The sequence below is a fragment of the Mercenaria mercenaria genome, chromosome 5 (assembly GCF_021730395.1).
Source record: "Mercenaria mercenaria strain notata chromosome 5, MADL_Memer_1, whole genome shotgun sequence".
Taxonomy (NCBI): domain Eukaryota; kingdom Metazoa; phylum Mollusca; class Bivalvia; order Venerida; family Veneridae; genus Mercenaria; species Mercenaria mercenaria.
In genome coordinates, this window is record NC_069365.1 from 47,513,075 (window position 1) to 47,535,064 (window position 21,990).

A 21,990-nucleotide genomic window follows, 5' to 3' on the forward strand; every position below is an offset into this window, starting at 1 on the left:
TTAAAAGATTACGGATTGTCAATTTGCAAAGGTGGTCTGGTTGGAAAGGAAAAAAATCTGTTTCACATGCAGGTTTTTTGCTCTTCTTGGGCACCATTCTTAATGTAAATACTGCTTCATTTGTCATTCAAAAGGACACAGAAACTGAATTAAACTCGAACACAGAGTTACTTCCCCTTATTGGTACATTAGACACTGTCACCACGTGTAAACTAGGCTGAATTTCTGTCAACTTATTTTTTCATTTTGAATTCTGTATTTCAGTACTTTGTAATAAAAATAAAAAAAGAATAAAAAATAATACACTAATACATAATTTACATTTTTTTCTGGTGCCTGCTGAAAATGCAAACAAAGAAATTATTTTGAAAGTATTTTAAGTACAGTCAAAGTATTTGATGAATCATGTACAGCCAAACATAAACAGTTATGTTTTTAATTGTTGCAGCATTAATGTCAATTTGCCTGAAGATTATGCAACTGTAAGATTTACAAGTACTGTGAATTCATTAACATTCGTGGGGGATTAATTTTTCGTGGATTTCGTGGTTGAGTCAATCCACGAAATCTAATTCCAACTAACAAGTAAAATTCCCATTCATTTGATGTTCAAAAATTGAAATCCACGAATTCATATCCCCACGAAATTGCCGTTTTGACCAAAACCACGAATTTCATGCCCACGAAATTAAATGATTTTACAGTAAGTTCCAAGTGTGTCACCATTTTACTATCCCAGCTTTACCATCATCACGACTTACTCGGAAGCAGGGATGATTGTGTGCCTGCACGGAGGTTGACAAACAGTTACTGTCTGTAAGCTTTCAACCACTTATGTCATCACTGCCAGGGAAGTTAAGAAAAAAATGTAAATAGGGTTTAGAATTAACAAAAAGGTGGTCAATCACACTTTATGATATTTTTCACTTTTTGTAATATTCTTTTCAATTTTATCTAAGAAAGAAAGGTGTATTTAACATAGCCAGGCCACGGTCCTTTGTACAGCTTTTTTGTGACATTTTTATGCACAGCCCTGCTGGGTACAAGTTTTGAACTACAAAGACAATATCTAGAAAACATTTGTTATTGCCTCCATGCATTTCCAGGAGTCAAAAATAAGGTAACCATAATATTTAAAACAAGGGCACTGCAATGCGGAGCAATATACACCTGAAGGTATGACCTCTGACCACTTAGTGCGACCTTGACCATGAAGTGAGCCATCCAGAACATGTATTCTGCATGCCGTCTCGATGTGGTGAACATTTGTGTCAAGTTTCTTCGAAATCCTTTAAGGGGTTCAAGAGTTACACAGCGGACATGAAATTGCTAACGGACAGACAAACAGACGGACACTGGTGTCATAAACTTAATACATCCCTTTTGGCGTATAACAACTTGTATTTCATTTAAATTGCTCTGATATATCGTGAAATCATTTTTTCATGAAATGATTTGGTTTTGGAAAAAGCAGCTATCTCATGGGGACATGAATTTATGGAATTGTCACTTTTTAAAGATAATATATGTAAAGGAATTTTTATAAGTTCATTGGAATTTTATTTCGTGGATTAGCACAAATATTAATGATTCCAGTGTATGATTTGCAGCAAATATCACAGAACTGTAATCAAAAATCAATTCAGTTACATTTAGTATTCCCGTCATTCCCTTATGAAAATTCAGTCGATTAAATTTATTCTTATGTATCGATATCAGCTCTCTCTTAATCAGTGAAATGGAGTATTAAAGTGGAAATAATATGCTGAAAAAAATTCAAACAAATTCTCTGCATAACTAAAATCTGATTGACCACCATTTTAACTTGGGTTCAAAACTAGGTTAAGTATACTTGGACTGTGAGAAACAGTCAACATTTACCTCTAACAACTTATCTTTTACATCCATCCTCCTGTTGAAATATAATCAAAATAACAATATAAACTGTGTTTACTACTTGGATTACTCCGGAGACCATGTATAAAAAATATTCAAAAAATTCATTGTCACCCTTCATTGACATCCATATAGCTTGAGATTTTATCAGAACACATTCCCCTTCAGAATTTATTTTACAAACATTTTAATATACAGATTACATTTAAAACAAACTGACAGTTAAAGATGCCCCACAGAATAACTGAGTGTATTCTTTTGTAATTCCATGATGGTAATTTAAATACGATTTGCATGAAAAATCGAGAAGATCTGCATGAAAAATCGAGAAATACAAGAGTATCTGGTTACAAATTGAAGGTAACATAAATAAGGCCAAATGTCTAAATATATAATTAAAAATGTCTAAATATATAATTAAAAATGTTTAGATATATAATTAAAATAATGCAGCAGTATGCACAGCACTTGTTGTATTACAGTAAGTTTAGGCCACACTTTGTTTCTACACTATTCTATGTTTACTATGTGACTGGGTAAGTTTGATTATGAAGTTGTGAAAACACATTTATTCTGTAAGGGCCTAAATTTTTCACAAAAGCTGCAATATACCTACCATAAATTAAATGCTTTTATCAAATACTGTCCTTCACAAACTGAAGTTGTTAGATTTTATAAATCATGCTTATGCTACGACAGTAAAGAAAAAAGAAGTTTAGCAAGATGTTCACAGGGTCAAGAGCCACTCACCTGGCCTGTCTGAACCCAAACTGTCTGTGTTTATTTAAGTGATAAAAGCAAACTTTGAACTTCCTGTTTACATAATAATTATAATACAGGTTCTGTACTTGATCGGTGCTTGAAAATTCTGAGCAGATGAAATGGAGAAAAGACATGCAATAAGCTATAACTTGCAAAGGAAGTGTCTAGGTAGGAAAGTGCATTTCTTTTGTTTTATGAAATTGAATTTCACTTTCTTGACCTGGATTCATCTGAGCTTGACTGAACTGTCCAACATCTTGGAAGGTCAAGTTTTATTAAAAATAAATGGATTTTTACATAATTTAAGGATGATTAGTCAGTAAATAAGCTTACCTGTATTTAATTAATGTGAAATGACATTTTTTCGAATGTGTAGAGCAAAAATTGCAGTCATATGTAGTGTTTGACATGTATGATTGTTCACGGAAATATGCAAATAAGGTGCGCAGAATAACCAGACAAGCAGAATAGGCCAAAACAACTGTATTATTACAGTACGTTCCACTTAATTGCATATCGGTTAATCGCATATCCCGGATATTCGCATACGAACTTGAAGCACCGATCGATCCCTATATAATTACCTTTAAAGTTTTTCGCATAATTGCATTGAATTTTTAATCCGTCCCGCTTAATTGCATAAAACATTTGGCTAAAAGTCCACTAATTTGGTCGCAAACAGCGATAAGAATGATCAAAAGATGCCGAAAATTTACTGTGAATTACTCTAGCCGATCAGCTGTTTCACGTCGCCTAGGTGACAATCAGTGCGTGACAAATTCGTCAACGTGTGAATCACTCAGGTAAATTGGTAATTTAAATATGGTAAGTATGTACAGGTGACGTATTGTTACACTTTTATCGATCTGCACGAGAATTTAGGACCTTTTGTTGTACGTTTTTGCAGAATGAATGTCGGGTAACATCCCCCACCCACCCGCGTTGAAAGCGAAAAAAAAAACCTTGACGATTATCGGTAATTATTCTGTTGATAAACAATGTAATTGGCCTTGTTTTCATCATCAATTAACACCCCTTCAAAGAGCTAAAAGAAGTTAGTTGGTATCATGACATCAGAAGTGGAGATCAAAGCTGTATAGTTTCCCCGAGATTTTCGTGGCATTACGTCATGTTTTCGCGCCATGTTGCACACCACTGTTTCATCGTACCGCCTCGGTTCTTAAGTGCTGAGAAGTAGATCTAGTGTTGTAACAATCAATAAAAAAGCTTCTTTTTAATTTGTTAAGGCGAATGTGCAATATCCCGTATAAACTGACAGGTAAACGTGTCAAACTATAATAGCGGATTTCTTACCCCTGTGACCTATTTGCCCTCAAGGAAATTACAAAATGGTTTGAGAAGAATATCTTATTATAAAGTGTCGTGTCAAAAAATACATGTATATGTACAAAGATTCATTCAAAACTTATTAAAAATACGCAACAACATTATTGTTTTTGTTTTTTAACCGCATTTTCTATGTAGGTCACCAGGTCGCGTAACAGAAATCTGTGCAAAAATCGTTTTACTTCATATTTTTAAATTGCTGCTGCCTTTTCATTATTTAAGACTTTTCTATTCTGTTTTTTGTACTTTCTGGTCAAAAGTCTTAATTTTATGCCCATAGTTTGTATCATCTATTTACTTTTAGAAAGTAATAAGTATTTAGGATCGCGCTGTTTGAAATTTTGCAAGTAATTTTATGAAAGTTCGACCGTTTTTATAGAATTTTGCCAACATTTCTGTTAAAACCTTTTTTAAATCGTTATAGAATTCAAACTATATTACTTCTCAATCGGTGTTGAAAATCTGAAGCGATAAAATAAAAAAATGAATGCGTGACGCACGTTTTTTGTATACGTGTCGATGAACAAAAGTAACGGTGTTGTAAGTTAGGCATTACGATAGGTCGCACGTGCTCGTGGAATGGAAAATTACCGGCATGGCGTTTTGATATCTGTATGATTCGCGGGTAAATTCCAGTCAGTGGTAAATAAAAAATATTGTCGTTTACAGCTTTATTTGTTTAAAACATACACAGGTATGATTAATCACTCCATTAGTGACACATTTTCTAATTAATGTTGCCGTATTGATTCAAAGTAATAACCATTGCTCCTAGAGCAGCCGAAGCATACCGAAACAGATGCCATATACGTATATTCGGATAAACGAATAGCCCGGTTATTTGCATATTTTGCTTTGACAAATTGGGTATGCAAATAAGCGGACTCCACTGTAATTATTTAATCCTGAGAATAACACTATCACAAATTCAGTAAATTATTGATAGTAATCATATACCACTTTGTACACCGTAATCAGAAACTTTTATCGATTTCATGTTTTTCTAGACTGAAGAATTAAAATGTTTTATTTCGTATTTTAACATGGATTGTGCTCATAAATTGTTGAATTCGATTTACTACTTGAGTACGTAATGATGACTACTGGAAATCACTGTTAAAATTTCATATTCAACATGCTTATTACCTGAGTGAGAGTTATGCTATCAAAAAAATATTTACAAAAAACACGTAAGATAACGGCAACTTTATTCATAATTATAATCTACATGAAAGAAAACATTTTATAAGTTTATTATTTCAATTCATCAGTCCCAAGGAAAACAAAAATTTGATAAAAGCTTCTGATTAAGACATAAAAATTGCTATTTGTTATTTATCTAATTTGCAATCGTATTTTTCGAGGTATTAAAGAAGTATAGATACTTCTGTTTTCTGTCACTTACAATGTATCTGGAACAACTGATACGGGGACTGGAATGCGACATTTATCTTATGTTATGCTGTCGTCCAATCGAAGCAGATGCTGTAGGTTATTCTGCTATTACACACTTATGCCTTACAGTTTAACTTGTCCTTTCAGTGAAAATCTGGGAAATCTTTTGAATTTTTTGTTGAAAACAAAAGTTCTGCCATGAAATTATTGCCTGCATCTGTTTTTAAATGGGAAATATCTACATTAATGTTACATTTCGCCCTGTGAAAATGGCTAAATCTAGGCTTGTCTTACCCAGAGAGAAAGATGTCGTTTTTTACATGATATTTGCCTTGTTGATTCAGAGTATTAAGAACAGTAAAATTAGGACATATTTAAATGAAAATAGCAATTCGAAACTGTAAACTGTTGCCTGAAAATATCTGTTTATGATATTGCTTTGTTCTTCACCATTTAAATGAGTGTTAAACCTAGATGATTTTCTGCAGTTTTATTAAAAGTTAGGAATACTAAATTTAATTTTGTTGTCGGCCTTTTTATGCCCCCGAAGGGAGGCATATAGTTTTTGAACCGTCTGTCAGTCTGTCGGTCTGTCAGTCTGTCCGCAATTTTCGTGTCCGGTCCATATCTTTGTCATCGATGGATGGATTTTCAAATAACTTGGCATGAATGTGTACCACAGTAAGACGACGTGTCGCGCGAAAGACCCAGGTCCGTAGCTCAAAGGTCAAGGTCACACTTAGACGTTAAAGGTCATTTTTCATGATAGTTGGGCGTGTCCGGTCCATATCTTTGTCATCCATGGATGGATTTTCAAATAACTTGGCATGAATGTGTACCACAGTAAGACGACGTGTCGCGTGCAAGACCCAGGTCTGTAGCTCAAAGGTCAAGGACACACTTAGACGTTAAAGGTCATTTTTCATGATAGTGCATTCGTGTCCGGTCCATATCTTTGTCATCCATGGATGGATTTTCAAATAACTTGGCATAAATGTGTACCACAGTAAGACGACGTGTCGTGCGCAAGACCCAGGTCCGTAGCTCAAAGGTCAAGGTCACACTTAGACGTTAAAGGTCATATTTCAACATAGTGCATTGATGGGCGTGTCCGGTCCATATCTTTGTCATTCATGCTTGGATTTTAAAAATATTGGGCATGGATGTGTACCACAGTAAGACGATGTGTCGTGCGCAAGACCCAGGTCCGTAGGTCAAAGGTCCTAAACTCTAACATTGGCCATAACTATTCATTCAAAGTGCCATCGGGGGCATGTGTCATCCTATGGAGACAGCTCTTGTTTTTTTTAAAATCATTGTTATTTTAATTTAAATACATTGTATTTTTCACACATCAGTTTTACGATTAAATTAATTTATATAAACTAATTTTTGGAGTTTATACAACAATTTCGTTTGAAACATTCTCTGCATTCAAGAAGAATGTTTGTTTCTGTATGTAGAAATCTGACATTATAAACAATTATTATAAATATGGCTAGTGTTATTTCTAGAGCGACGCAATGGGGCACCCCGCCCTGCCCTTTTTTTCACTGCCGCCATGCTGCCCTTAAAATGTGCCCTCTTGCCTTTGATCTTCTGCTAAATTCGCCAATTTCCCTGTTGACATGCCTCGACGAGTGCACACAGGTAATGAGAATAAATGAAGTGTTAAAACTAATTGATAAAGAGTATGGATCCTGTGTAATGTCAAAAAGGCGTTCGTAAGCGGCCAGCTGATTACCGAGCACGTGAAAAGCGCCCTAGATTTTTTTGTGTGCAAAATCTAAATTAGCCTAGACCGTTGTTTAGTATAATAACAAGTATATATCAATGCAGTTTGATTCTACTGTAATTTCAACTAGAAAATGCACAAATTTTAATGAATATTGAAAGTAAAAGAAAGTTTAGAATGTCCGTTCACGAGTCTTTTTACTCCTGATGTCGTATGTCACTCAAGGGGATGTAAAGAAGGCAGCCAAGGAAACAATTGCAATGTTGTGGCAAAGACGATGGGATACATCAGGAAAGGGAAAGCCATTGTATGACTTGAAGCCAAAAGTAAAACTGAAGCAAATGGATTACAGCACAAGTACAAATCAAAGAATTCTTATACAATTACAGAATGGCCACTGCAATTTAAAAGAGCATAGACACAAGGTTGGACTGGACAGTAACCCTCATTGTGAATCAGTAGAACATTACCTTCTGGAATGCCCAATTATTGAGAATCACAGAGAGATAATGAAAACAAATTTGCATCTCAGAACTGGTATACATAATCTTGATCTCAAATTGTTACTTAGTTCAGGAGAAAACGACCCATGGAAAGACATAAGACCCGTTATATTAGACGAACTTACCCAATATATTGATAGGTCAAAGAGGTTTGTTAAATCAGTTCTGGCCGATAACACAACCGGACTCCATATAAATGCTTAAATGTAAAAGTTTAATTTCAAAACACTACCTGAGAGACATTTACATTGTAAGACATTATTTACCGGAGATCGAGATGACAATGATGAGTTATTGCGGCCGGATTTAGGCTTCGAATAGTATAGTATATTTTGGATATGCGGTTTAGTAAATTTTAACCGGACTGTAATAGCACTTTTCTGTTAATGAAATATTGATGAAAGACCTGATCAATACAACATGACTTTTGATAATTATTAGTTTACAATGTGACCTGAAACAGGCCTTTTACTTTGTTGTTTACAACATGATCTTGGTTTCAAGATTAAGCTTATATTAAGGCCCTCCACTATTTTATATGAACAAGTTGACACTCTTGGTGACATTTTTTAAGAGAAAGGCTTGAATGGTTTAAACTAAACTATAAAGTTAAGTAAAATATCTCTGTAAACTATATTACTGGTTTTGGAAAGATTTACCACTTTATTCTGTGACATTTCTCTTAAGTGTGCAATAAACATAAATGGAATACATATTAACTATAGACATTTAGAAATTCAACTACTGCAGTGGTAACTTTCACATCTAAAAGAGAACCCTGCCCCTTTCAGACAGCACCCTGCCCCTTTTAGTCAGCACCCTGCCCTTTTTGAACTCTAGAAATAACACTAATGGCTCTACAAGTTGAAGAATAGTGTCAGCTTTCAGTTTTTTTCCATTTTATTCATTTAAATCCAACAAAAATCGGTCCTTTGATAAAGGTTTGAAGGTACGTGGTAAAATATTTCTTCAGGGAAGTGAGCTCGAGTTAATTCATAATAATTAAGCATATCACCACATGCAGTCGCATGCTGTTTTTCCTTCAGAATCCCTTTAGATTAATCTCTGATCATCTAATTATCTCTACTTAACATGTGACTGGTAAACCCTTTATACAAAAAGTGTTATAGCTCCATGATTAACATGAGGTAGTATGCTAATTACACGCTAATCGATAGTGGCGAAAACAAAATATTGATCGCTAACGACTGCTCGATATTTACAGGCGTGGACGACAGCATAATACAGATAAATGTATTGATTTATACGGAGTGTCTACTCCCCGTATTAGACCTTCCTGAATGTATTTAAAGGGAAAAGCAAAATACGAGAGCAAACTTTTGAATTCATCTCCCATTTTCAAGGACAAAATATAGTCTTTTCTTTGTAAATACTGTTCTCATATCGATTAATGGACCTCCAGACAGCCCTGTACGTGTTGTCTAGAGGTCGGGTAACTGTACCTCTAGACCCCTAGCCACTGCCTATTATTAACATATATTCTGTAAATGCAAGAGAAGAATTTTGTTTGAATACTTTATTATGTACGTATCTACTACCTTCTATCACATCCCCGAACAAACTGCTGCAAAATATGTCTACATTTATGTTATATCAGTCTATAAATACACTAGGCATCTCTGTTTGGCCATTTGTGTAATTCTATGAGCTCTACGTTATAAATTATCTTAACAAATGTATCCGGGTACTAGTACAGTATAAAGGAATTACCGGGTTTCACCTTATTTTTAAATAATGTAAATTTAGTTTTGTGACATCCAATGAATGTAAACAATAATCAGTAGGTTCTTCTTATGTTATAGACATGTTCTTTGATACTTACACTGATATATTTCAGAGTATTTTTGTTGTTGTTTGGTTTGTTTTTTCAACTTCCTGAATGTACAAAACCGATGGGAATTTCCGGCACTTGTAAATAAAAAGTGCACTGTCAGTGAGAAATAGTTTTTATATTTTTCAACCATAAAAACATATATCAAATGTAAAGTGAGAAGTTTCACTTGATCATATCTGATAAAGAAAATTTTTGATTGTTGAACTTGAGATGTAATTTCCGAAAACACTTTCGTACACCCGGAAATTTAACACTTCCGGGATGGAGTTGGCACAGATAATAAACGAGTATCTTAGGTATTAGCAGATATGCATGTCATATTTCAGTCATTATTCAAGAAATTCTTTCGATGAACAGCCGTATCTTCATTTTGTTTTGTAAATATTTCTAAAACGGACATCTGTTGTGTGTATAATACGAACCCAGTCGTAGTGGAGTGCTGTTCGGCTTAAGAACAGTTCGGATAAATCATGGCTGTGCAATTATCGTTTCAATAAAGTAATTAATTATTTCTGTTAAATGAAATTGAATATAATGGCAAGGTTATTGGTTGTTGTGTTTTAATATGTACCATATTTAGTGTGACAACCAAACGTTTTTATCCCCCACCCCATTTATGTGGTAGGTACAACCTGAAACCTTATGTGTCCAACTCCTCCCAAACTGTTGGCTTGATTTTATTCATACTTGCACAGATAAACAAGCTTCATGTGCAAATGACCAAGGAAGGAACTTTTGCTGTGACTATTTTTGCCACAGTTATGGCCCTTTGATAGTTTTGCTATATAGGTAGCAACCACACTTAATTTTTTAACTATGTGTTATTATGGATTTTTTAATTGCACATTCAAGCCACAGATCAGACAAACACAAAACTTTTTAGTTTTTTAAAATATTTTGAAAAATAAAAAAGTTATGACAATTTAAAGTTTGTGAAATCGAGCATTTTTCTGGAATTTTTTTGCATATATATGAAGAGAAAATATTGCGCGCATTCACTGACCCGATGAGGATGTAAATTTTCTTCGAATTGTCATAACTTTTTTAATTTTCAAGATATCTCAATGAAACTTTGCAGTCATATGGCATTTTTCATGCTCTTTCCAATTTTCCAACTTATTTTAATGTTGGACAAAATTAATGGTGTCAAAGTTATTTGAAGTTAAAATAGTCAAAAATACAAAATAAGTTTTCAAACTTTTAATGAGTTGAATCTCTTCATAGTTACATCATAGATAAAATAACAAAAAAGCAAAAAGATGTTAAACATGAAATACATTCATACCTTAATCTCCTTACAAGTTAAAAACTAGGTTTAATGACTATAAATTAAATACAATATCATGAATATATTTATATCACAGATGCATGTAGGCACAGTTATATTTTACAAAATTTATTAAATACTGTCTTCTTTCTAGTTTCTTCAGCCAGTGTGTTTACATTCCATATGATATTATCTATCACTGTGAACACTTTTTTTTTATTGGAAGAACATTGACTGGTATTTTGCATATGCTGCACTAATCGATTCGTGTTCACTTATAAACCATTGTCGACCAGAGCCAATGCAATCTGGCACAAAGTCTGCGCACAACACAAATTGCTTATCGACTGTTTGTTTATCTTGGCGACTTGGCCATTGAAAGAATCCTTTTTTACTGCAATGGGACATGAAATTTATGTCTATTGTGTTTTCGTCAATAAATTTCTCAACACAGCCGGGTTACCAGTCGTCTTGGTATGCGACTGCAACATAGTCGTTCACACCAAGTTTCAGTGGGGGAACAGGGGCTTCTTCATTTGTCACTGGGGGGTTATTGCACTGTCTCTTAGCATTATTGTCAAGCTTTTCTTTATTTGTACGCTTTCTTTTAGCATTTTTAGAGATTTTTGACATTTTTTTCTCTTTCTCACTTATCATTTTTTCGTGTATTGTATCTAACACTTGACGCTCATGTTCTTGAAATTCTTTTCGCATCTGTTTTCCTCCTTTTCGTGCGTCTGTCATTAACGTAGATTAATTTGGTGTATGAGTTAAGAAATTATGACAACAAAAAATAATTTTATGGCAAAAAGAGTCAAGGAGGTATTGGATTTTCACAGCATTCCAGCTGATAAGCCATTGATTTATTTGATTGAGTGTGGTTGCTAATATAGGATATAGAGAAAACAATCTTGTATGTCCTACTCCTATAACACGATTGAAAGGATATACTTGAAAGTTTCACAAATAAAGGTCCTTGATGTGAAAATGACCATAAATAATAGACAAGTTTTTTTCCTATGGCTATTTCTTATAGAATTATGGCCCATTCTTAATTTCACAAGATAGGTCATAGTCATGATATTGAAGAAATTTGGTGTGTTTAACTCCTCATACACATTTTTAGCCCACCATCATCAGATGGTGGGCTATTAAAATCACTCTGCGTCCGTGGTCAGTCCGTCCGTCATTTCGTCTGTCCGTTAACAATTTCTCGTTATCGCATCTCCTCAGAAACTACTGGGGGGATTTTGACCAAACTTTGTCAGAATGATGTATTAGTACCCTAGTTGTGTCCCCCTGAAAATCAGATTGGTTCAACAATTTATGAGTGAGTTATGGCCCTTTGTTTATTTCTATATTTTACATAGATTTATATAGGGAAAAAACTTTGAAAACCTTCTTGTTCAAAACCACAGAGCCTAGGGCTTTGATATTTGGTTTGAAGCATCATCTAGTGGTCCTCTACCAAGATTGTTCAAATTATTTCTCTGGGGTCAAATATGGCCCCGCCCTGGGGGTCACATGGTTTATATAGACTTGTATAGGGAAAAACTTTGAAAAACCTCTTGTCCAAAACCACAGGGTCTAGGGCTTTGATATTTTGTATGTGACATCATCTAGTGGTCTTCAACTAAGATTGTTCAAATTATACCCCTAGGGTCAAATATGGCCCCGCCCTGGGGGTCATATGGTTTACATAGACTTATATAGGGAAAAACTTTGAAAATCTTCTTGTCAAAACCACAAAGCCTAGGGCTTTGATACTTGTAATATAGTATCATCTAGTGGTTCTCTACCAAGTTTGTTCAAATTATGCCCCTAGGGTCAAAAATGGCCCCGCCCCAGGGGTCACATGGTTCATATAGACTTATATAGGGAAAAGCTTTTAAAATGTTCTTGTCAATAACTACAACATTCAAATTTGGACCACATGTATATTTTTAAGTGGCAAGATGAACCTTGACATGAGTTGACCTTGATTTTGACCTAGTGACCTACTTTCACATTTCTGTAGCTACAGCCTTCAAATTTGGACCACATGTATATTTTTGAGTGGCAAGATGAACCTTGACATGAGTTGACCTTGATTTTGACCTAGTGACCTATTCACATTTCTGTAGCTACAGCCTTCAAATTTGGACCACATGCATAGTTTTGTGCACTGGAAAAAACTTTGACCTTGATTTTGACCTAGTGACCTACTTTCACATTTTTGAAGGTACAGGCGTCAATTTTGGACCATATGCATAGTTCCGTGTTTCAAAATTAAATTTGACATTGATTTTGACCTAGTGACCTACTTACACATTTCTCAAGCTACAGCCTTCAAATTTGGACCACATGCATAGTTTTGTGTACTGAAAAAAACTTTGACCTTCACATTGACCTAGTGACCTACTTTCACATTTTTGAAGGTACAGGCTTCAAATTTGGACCACATGCATAGTTTTGTATTTCGAAATAAAATTTGACCTTGATTTTGACCTAGTGACCTACTTTTACATTTTTCAAGCTACAGCCTTCAAATTTGGACCACATGCGTAGTTTTGTGTACCGAAACAAACTTTGACATTTACATTGACCAAGTGACCTACTTTCACATTTTTGAAGATACAGGCTTCAAATTTGGACCATATGCATAGTTTTATATTCCAAAATAAAATTTGACCTTGATTTTGACCTAGTGACCTACTTTTACATTTCTCAAGCTACAGCCTTCAAATTTAGACCACTTGCTTAGTTTTGTGTACCGAAATGAACTTTGACCTTAAGACTGACCTAGTGACCTACTTTCACATTTCTGTAGCTACAGGCTTCAAATTTAGACCACATGTGTAGGATTGTGTACCGAAACAAACTTCGACCTTGACATTGACCTAGTGACCTACTTTCACATTTCTCAAGCTACAGCTTTCGAATTTGGACCACATGCACAGTGTTGTGTACGGAAATAAAATTTGACCTTGAGCTAGTCAATAAGTCTAGAAATTTGGAACACTCAAAAATGGCACATTGGTGGGCGCCAAGATCACTCTGTGATCTTTTGTAAAAGAATGGATTCAAAGTTGCTCAGATGCACAACCTTATCTTAATACTCCTTCATGTGAATTAAGACGCAATGGTTAAAAATGAAAAGTCATTTTTTCGCACGAACCATGCGACAAAAAGTAATTGACTGTGTCCGTTTGCTATGTCCAGAACACGCTTGCACATCTGAACCGCTAGACCCACCCCTCTATTTGTATCTTCCACCTCTACTTCAGAAATAAATGAAATCCCTTTTTTAGTTCCTTAATATAGATATTTACTTAAAACATTCTGATGAGTTTCTAGATTTGCATGTGTTTTATCTCCCTGTATTGTTTTCATTCATTCAAAGATACATGTAGATGCAGAATGTTACTAGATATTATGGAAATGTGCATACATGTAGTAACATACTCTTGGTATAGTAGTCGATCACAAGCTGTGTCAACAATCCAGTCAGTGGATTACTAGCCCAAAACACTATAATCATAATGGATTTAGGAAAGGCAGTAGTCCCAATCAGTGACTCTTGTTACCTCCCCTGACAGTTTGTCCATAGACAGAAATAAAATGAAAGGGATAATTATGTCACAAGTTGGACTAAAAAGGCAGTATAGCTACAATGTACCATACTTCTCGAGTAATCTAGATGCTTTACCTCATTTGATAGAGATGTACAGATGGAGATACATGATTTCTGAATGACTCTGATGTAAATTATTTTTATTTTACTGTAATGTTTTTCTTGTTTCAGTTTCCTGTCGGAGATGTTTTGGCTGCTCATTCTGATTTGCATCTTCTTCATCTTTGTATCATTTGTGCTCTTCACATTCATAAAATACTGGATAAGAAATAGGGCAAAAACTTTACTACCTCAACTGAGGGAGACTTCTGCAACAAGGGAGAAAACTGTGGTAGTCGGATTCTTTCATCCGTATTGTAATGCAGGAGGTGGAGGAGAAAGAGTACTGTGGGTTGCCATAAGATCTCTACAGAATAGGTTCATACTTTTAACCTCATTTTATTCAGGTGATAATATGAATTAAGGCACTGCCTAGCATGGGGATTTATCTGTTATATATCTACTTACGAAGAAATATTCAACACTCAAAAGAAATAAAACTTCGCTCTAAACAGTTTACATTTAGTGTCATCATACCTCTTACAGTGAATATCATACTTTGCAAAATTTACGAGAAGCCGCGACGGTGATGTCATGCACCGCGTTCTCGCACTGGCTTTAGAATTTTATTGTTTGTTTGCACTCCACGCAGAAACTTGACGCCTTTACACTTCCTTACTGTTTTCAGTGTTTTTCAATTGCATGTACAGTTTTCATTACGAAAAAGAAGTAAAAAGAATCATGTTGGCGCGGTTTACGAATTTCTGTGACTGATTCGGGGTGCTTGGATGTTCTTGCAGACAACCAGTCTGCGTTGTGTACATAAACCAGAACCGGAAAACATCGAAAAAATTGCCTCAGTATATGCAGACAACAAAGACGATTAACTATATACGGACGTTACTGTCACGGGGATTTTCATCCCTGGCGCTTGCGCCGTGGATAAATCCCCTATTGAAGTGTTTAGACAGTACTGTACTGTACTGTAAAGCTGTACAGCAAAGTTGCAATATAATTCTTAGTAAGGCAGTTTTGAATCATTAAGCTTGAAGGGGCTTCAATACTTTTTTGTCTGAACAGTTGTTTCAGAAGGTATTTTTTTTCTTGTTTTTTTTTTTTTTTTATTTTCTTGCTACCTTTTTTCTAGACTCATTTGGCTTAGCCCAATAGGGAGAGCCCAGATCTATAGATAACACGGTCATAAGTTCGTTCCTCCGGCGAGATGTATGTTCTCCAAGATGATTTGATAATAGACATTGTGTGAGAATTTGGCAGTTACTCACAGGAAACAAGTAAGTACAAGTACATAATACAGGAACACTTGTTAGGTTAACTGCCCACCGTTACATAACTGAAATACTGTTGAAAAATGGAGTAAAACCCAAAACAAAAACATTTGGCAGCAATGGTGATTTGCGATAGGAGGAAACGTTGTTCTACAGTTTCTATACTTGTGCAGTTCTTCTGTTTTGACTTTTCTACTGTAATACCAGTATCAGACATTTTCGTGTGACCCAACATTCAGAAAATTTAGATACAGTCTTATTATACAAGGTTTATTTTTGACGTAAACCATGAATTGTTCCCTTAAAAATATTAAATTTGGTGATTTTGCGAATAGCAGTTTAAATGTAATAATAAAAAAATGCTTAATTAGGGAAAATTAATTCCTTGTTTACAATATTATATGTTGGAAAATAATTTGACGGAATGTTTTTTCACAATGTGTCGGAAGAGCATACTGGGGATTGAATACATAGAACTACATCAGATTCATTTAGTTTTCTTTATCAAAACTAAGTCTAGTAGAAATGAATGAGCTACTATTTCACGTCTCTAATTTTCAGGTATCCAAATGTTAAATGTTTAGTCTACACAGGTGACTTTGAGGCAAGTGGAGAAGAGATTCTATACAAAGCAAGACAGAGATTTAATATCACCTTGCCAAAGCCAGTGGAATTTGTTTTCTTGAGGAGTCGAAATTGGGTTGAGGCGAGAAAATACCCAATTTTCACCCTTCTTGGTCAAAGTCTTGGTTCTGTGGTGCTCGGATGGGAGGCATTAATGGCGTATGTCCCAGATATCTACATAGACAGTATGGGATATGCTTTCACTCTGCCTTTGTTTAAATATCTCGGTGGCAGTATTGTGGGTTGCTATGTACATTATCCAACAATTAGCACAGATATGCTTCAGAGAGTTTCTGATAGAGAAACTGGTTTTAATAATGCTTCCATAGTCACAAGGAGTTCATTTCTTACTAGTATTAAACTGCTTTACTATAGAATGTTTGCGTATTGTTACGGTCTGGCAGGAAGTCGTAGTGACACCGTAATGGTAAACTCCACTTGGACATACGGACATATAAAATCATTATGGGGCGTAGGAGATAAAGCCGTAATTGTATACCCTCCCTGTGATATCTCAGAATTTATGAAAATTGATCTGACTGATAAACAAAATAGTCATGTGCAATCTATTTTATCCGTTGCTCAGTTCCGTCCAGAAAAAAACCATAGGCTGCAGCTGGAGGGATTTTGTAAATTTCTGGAAAAGTATTCCAAAAAAGAGAAAAGTAAATATAAGTTAATTCTAGTCGGAGGTTGTAGGGACCAAAAAGATAGCCAGCGTGTGGAAGAATTAAGAAAGCTTGCTGATGAGCTGAATATTAAAGATTATGTAGAATTTAAACTGAATGTGTCGTTTGAAGATCTGAAATCTATGATGGCTGAGGCAACTATTGGACTGCACACTATGAGAGATGAACATTTTGGAATAGGTGAGTGTTGTCATATGCTGTGAAATCATTAATTTAATTTTGTTGATTTGTAGATATCCAATGTCCGTCTTTCACTAAATATTTTACCTTTAAATATTTACTTCAGATGTAGCCAATGTGATTTTGAATGTCAACGTTTCTGAAAAATAAATGAAATATTATTTAGAAATTGTATCAGTATAATGAGTTGTCCAACTCGACGAAATATTATTACGTCTCATACATACATTTGAATTTAACATTGAAGAATTCACATACTGCCATAACTGGGTATTGTTAGAATTTTACAGATCTGTTCTAGGTTTAGTTGATATTTGAAGCCATTCAGCGTGCTGATATGCCCAAAGCCCATAACCGAAACAGTGCCTGGAGGGGCTCCTGGGGTCTTTCTGCATCATCAAAAGCAGGGAAGTCCCCACATGACCTAAATTGTATGGGTTGGACTCGAACCCAACAAAACAGTTAATTGATATAAATATTTATAAGTTTATTCCACAACTGCAAGGAAAACATCAGGTTATTTACTAATGCTGTGATTGTATTATTCTCAGAATGGGAAAAATATTTCATGATTATTTGACTAAAGAAATTACAATTTGAGCCGCGCCATGAGAAAACTAACATAGTGCATTTGCGACCAGCATGGATCCAGACCAGCCTGCGCATCCACGCAGTCTGGTCAGGATCCATGCTGTTGCTAATGGTTTCTCTAGTTGCATTAGGCTTTGAAAATAAACAGTATGGATTCTGACCAGACTGCGCAGATGTTGGTTTTCTCATGGCGCGGCTTGTTTATTTATTTTTTCTCTTATATTTCATGTAGGGATATTTAACACTAGTAATTGTGTAAGGGAGATTACTTGTACAACATGTAGCCAAACAGGTGACAAGCCCTATAACATGAGCAGAATGTTGACAAGTTTTCCAATGTCAGATTTAATCCAGAGATTTTGATATCTTTGATAAGACATGCCTTTATCTACATGTAACCAATAACACGCTGATCCATATTTTTTAGCTCACCTGTCACATAGTGACAAGGTGAGCTTTTGTGATCACCCTTCGTCCGTCGTCCGTCCGTGCGTCTGTCCGTCAACAATTCCTTGTCTGCACGATAGCAGTTTCATTTATGATTTTATTTTAACCAAACTTGCACACAACTTGTATCACCATAAGATCACGGTTCCTTTCTTGAACTGGCCAGATCTCATTATGGGTTCCAGAGTTATGTCCCCTGAAAGAGCCAAAATTAGCTATTTTGACCTTGTCTGCACAATAGCAGCTTTATTTATGATTTGATTTTTACCAAACTGGCACACAACTTGTATCACCATAAGATCTTGGTTCCTTTCTTGAACTGGCCAGATTCCGTTATGGGTTCCAGAGTTATGGCCCCTGAAAAGGCCAGAATTAGCTATTTTGACATTGTCTGCACAATAGCAGCTTCATTTATGATTTTATTTTAACCAAACTTGCACACAACTTGTACCACCATAAGATCTTGGTTCCTTTCTTGAACTGGCCAGATTCCATTATGTGTTCCAGAGTGATGGCCCCTGAAAGGGCCAGAATTAGCTATTTTGACCTTGTCTGCACAATAGCAGCTTCATTTATGATTTGAATTTAATCAAACTTGCACAAAACTTGTGTCACTGTAAGATCTCGGTTCCTTTCTTGAACTGGTCAGATCCCATAATGGGTTCCAGAGTTATGGCCCCTGAAAGGGCCAAAATTAGCTATTTTGACCTTGTCTGCAGCTTCATTTATGATTTGATTTTAACCAAAGTTGCACACAACTTGTATCACCACAAGAGCTTGCTTCCTTTCTTCAACTGGCCAGATTCCATCATGGGTTCCAGAGTTGTGGCCCCTTAAAGGTCCAAAATTGGCTATTTTGGCTTTTGCAGCCATATAGAGACTTCATTTATGGTTTTATTTGATACAAACTTCCAAAATATCTTCAACAACAATAAAGTTAGATTCCATGAGAAACAGATCCAATCGTAGGTTCCAGAGTTATTCTATATCTGATTACCTCCCCTGATTTTAATCAAAATGGATTTATATCAGTAAGTACTTATAGGACTTATTATGTCTCCCCCAGGAGACATATTGTTTTTGCCCTGTCCGTCCTTCCGTCCGTCCGTCCGTCCGTACGTCACACTTCATTTCCGAGCAATAACTGGAGAACCATTTGACCTAGAACCTTCAAACTTCATAGGGTTGTAGGGCTGCTGGAGTAGACGAACCCTATTGTTTTTGGGGTCACTCCATCAAAGGTCAAGGTCACAGGGGCCTGAACATTGAAAACCATTTCCAATCAATAACTAGAGAACCACTTGACCCAGCATGTTGAAACTTCATAGGATGATTGGTCATGAAGAGTAGATGACCCCTATTGATTTTGGGGTCATTCCGTCAGAGGTCAAGGTCACAGGAGCCTGAACATTGAAAACCATTTCCGATCAATAACTGGAGAACCACTTGACCCAGAATGTTGAAACTTCATAGGATGATTGATCATGAAGAGTAGATGACCCCTATTGATTTTGGGGTCACTCCGTCAAAGGTCAAGGTCACAGGGGCCTGAACATTGAAAACCATTTCCGATCAATAACTAGAGAACCACTTGACCCAGAATGTTGAAACTTCATAGGATGATTGGTCATGAAGAGTAGCTGACCCCTACTGATTTTGGGGTCACTCCGTCAAAGGTCAAGGTCACAGGGGCCTGAACATTGAAAACCATTTCCAATCAATAACTAGAGAACCACCTGACCCAGAATGTTTAAACTTCATAGGATGATTGGTCATAAAGAGTAGACGACCCGTATTGTTTTTGGGGTCACTCCGTCAAAGGTCAAGGTCACAGGGGCCTGAACATTGAAAACCATTTCTGATCAATAACTAGAGAACCACTTGGCCCAGAATGTTGAAACTTCATAGGATGATTGTACATGCAAAGTAGATGACCCCTATCGATTTTGGGGTCACTCCATTAAAGGTCAAGGTCACAGGGGCCTGAACATTGAAAACCATTTCCGGTCAGTAACTTGAGAACCACTTGACCCAGAATGTTGAAACTTAATAGGATAATTGGTCATAAAGAGTAGATGACCCCTAACGATTTTGGGGTCACTCTGTGAAAGGTCAAGGTCACAGGGGCCCGAACATTGAAAACCATTTCCGATCAGTAACTTGAGAACCACTTGACCCAGAATGATGAAACTTCATAGGATGATTGGTCATGCAGAGTAGATGACCCCTAACGATTTTAGGGTCACTCTGTTAAAGGTCAAGGCCACAGGGGCCTGAACATGGAAAACCATTTCCAATCAATAACTTGAGAACCTCTCGACCCAGAATGTTGAAACTTCATAGGTTGATTGTTCATGCAGAGTAAATGACCCTTATTGTTCTTGGGGTCACTCCGTTAAAGGTCAAGGTAACAGGGGCCTGAACATTGATAACCCGTTCCGATCAATAACTTGAGAACCACTTGACCCAGAATGTTGAAACTTCATAGGATGATTGAACATGCAGAGTAGATGACTCCTATTGATTTTGGGGTCAGTCTAATAAAGGTCAAGGTCACAGTGGCCTGTTCATGTAAAATCATTTTTTGGAAATAACTTGAGAACCACTTGACCTACAATGTTGAAACTTCATAGGATGATTGGACATGCAGAGTAGATGACCCCTATTTATTTTGAGGTCACTTGATCAAAGGTCAAGGTCGCAGGAGCCTGAACAGTGACTTGAGAACCACTAGGCCACTAGTGTTGAAATTTAGCGGGATGATTGGACATGCCAAGTAGATGATCCCTATTGCAGCCAACCATCAGTGTCTCTTTGACTTTCGCTCCTGACCCCTATTGACTTCGTGCCTATAGGACTTTGCATTGGGGGAGACATGCGCTTTTTTACAAAAGCATTTTCTAGTTTGAAATTTAATTAGTGTTATTAGTTGGACTGAGACAATCATGGTAGATAACTATGAACTGATTTTATGGCAAATTACCTCCCTTTATTTCAAATTAAAATGGGTATATCTCCATAACTAATGAAGATACTGATCTGAAATTTCATTTATGTCAACAGATTTATTTGGCAGATCCTTCTTTTGTTCACTTACAATATTTATTTTTTTAATTACTTCCCTTTTACATTACTATAAATAGCTTATTTTTAGTAACTTTTTTATTATTGGCCATAGGGAAAAACCGAGACCACTTTTCTGTGGTACAACATGGATGGTACCTCCAATTTTTAGGTATATTTTGACATATCTATACCTTGGAAGAAATTTTTTTTCTTTTTGGTTAAATTTCTTTGCTTTGTTGTTCCTGTCCTTTGGACTTAGAAGATATTTTTTCTGAGGACCTTCTTGTCCTCAAGTGCAATGATAACAGGTGAGCGATATAGGGCCATTATGGCCCTCTTGTTATGTAGATCATGTTGATGATTGTTACAGGTGTGGTGGAGATGATGGCTGCAGGATTGGTAACTCTCGCGCACGACTCTGCTGGACCAAAGTTAGACATCCTTACTCCGTATGATGGTCAGTCGACAGGGTATTTAGCTTCAGATAAGGAAACATACGCAGACTCTATGGAGAACATTTTCAACCTGTCACAGAAACAGAGTTTAGACATTCGTGAAAACGCGAGAAAATCTGTGACTAGGTTTTCAGAAAGTGAATTCGAGCAGGGCTTTAATTCCGTGGTTGAACCATTGTTGAAATTAAATTGATTTTATGTTTATTAATTATTATTATTTATTAAAAAAGGTTAAATACA

General features: G+C 35.9%; 2 protein-coding genes across 5 annotated transcripts in view; one reads left to right on the forward strand and one right to left on the reverse strand.

The window, feature by feature from the left end:
- The window catches only part of LOC123557141 (copper-transporting ATPase 1-like), a 96,530-nt gene extending 94,618 nt beyond the window's left edge, over positions 1 to 1,912 (reverse strand). Inside the window, 1 exon segment of the mRNA XM_045348426.2 lies at positions 1,882 to 1,912. Coding sequence (XP_045204361.2) covers positions 1,882 to 1,908 — 27 coding nt within the window. The 5' untranslated portion in view covers positions 1,909 to 1,912.
- Positions 1 to 21,990, forward strand: part of LOC123557142 (GDP-Man:Man(3)GlcNAc(2)-PP-Dol alpha-1,2-mannosyltransferase-like) — a 42,221-nt gene extending 20,231 nt beyond the window's left edge. Inside the window, exons 1-5 of one of the 4 annotated variants that reach the window (XM_045348427.2) lie at positions 9,776 to 9,870; positions 9,926 to 9,991; positions 14,545 to 14,790; positions 16,260 to 17,191; positions 21,666 to 21,990. In XM_045348427.2, coding sequence (XP_045204362.2) covers positions 9,806 to 9,870; positions 9,926 to 9,991; positions 14,545 to 14,790; positions 16,260 to 17,191; positions 21,666 to 21,943 — 1,587 coding nt within the window. In that variant the 5' untranslated portion in view covers positions 9,776 to 9,805 and the 3' untranslated portion in view covers positions 21,944 to 21,990. Of the gene's footprint in view, positions 1 to 9,633; positions 9,871 to 9,925; positions 9,992 to 14,542; positions 14,791 to 16,259; positions 17,192 to 21,665 lie in introns of those variants that run through there. The other 3 variants (XM_045348428.2, XM_053543427.1, XM_045348429.2) reach the window with 3 other exon arrangements.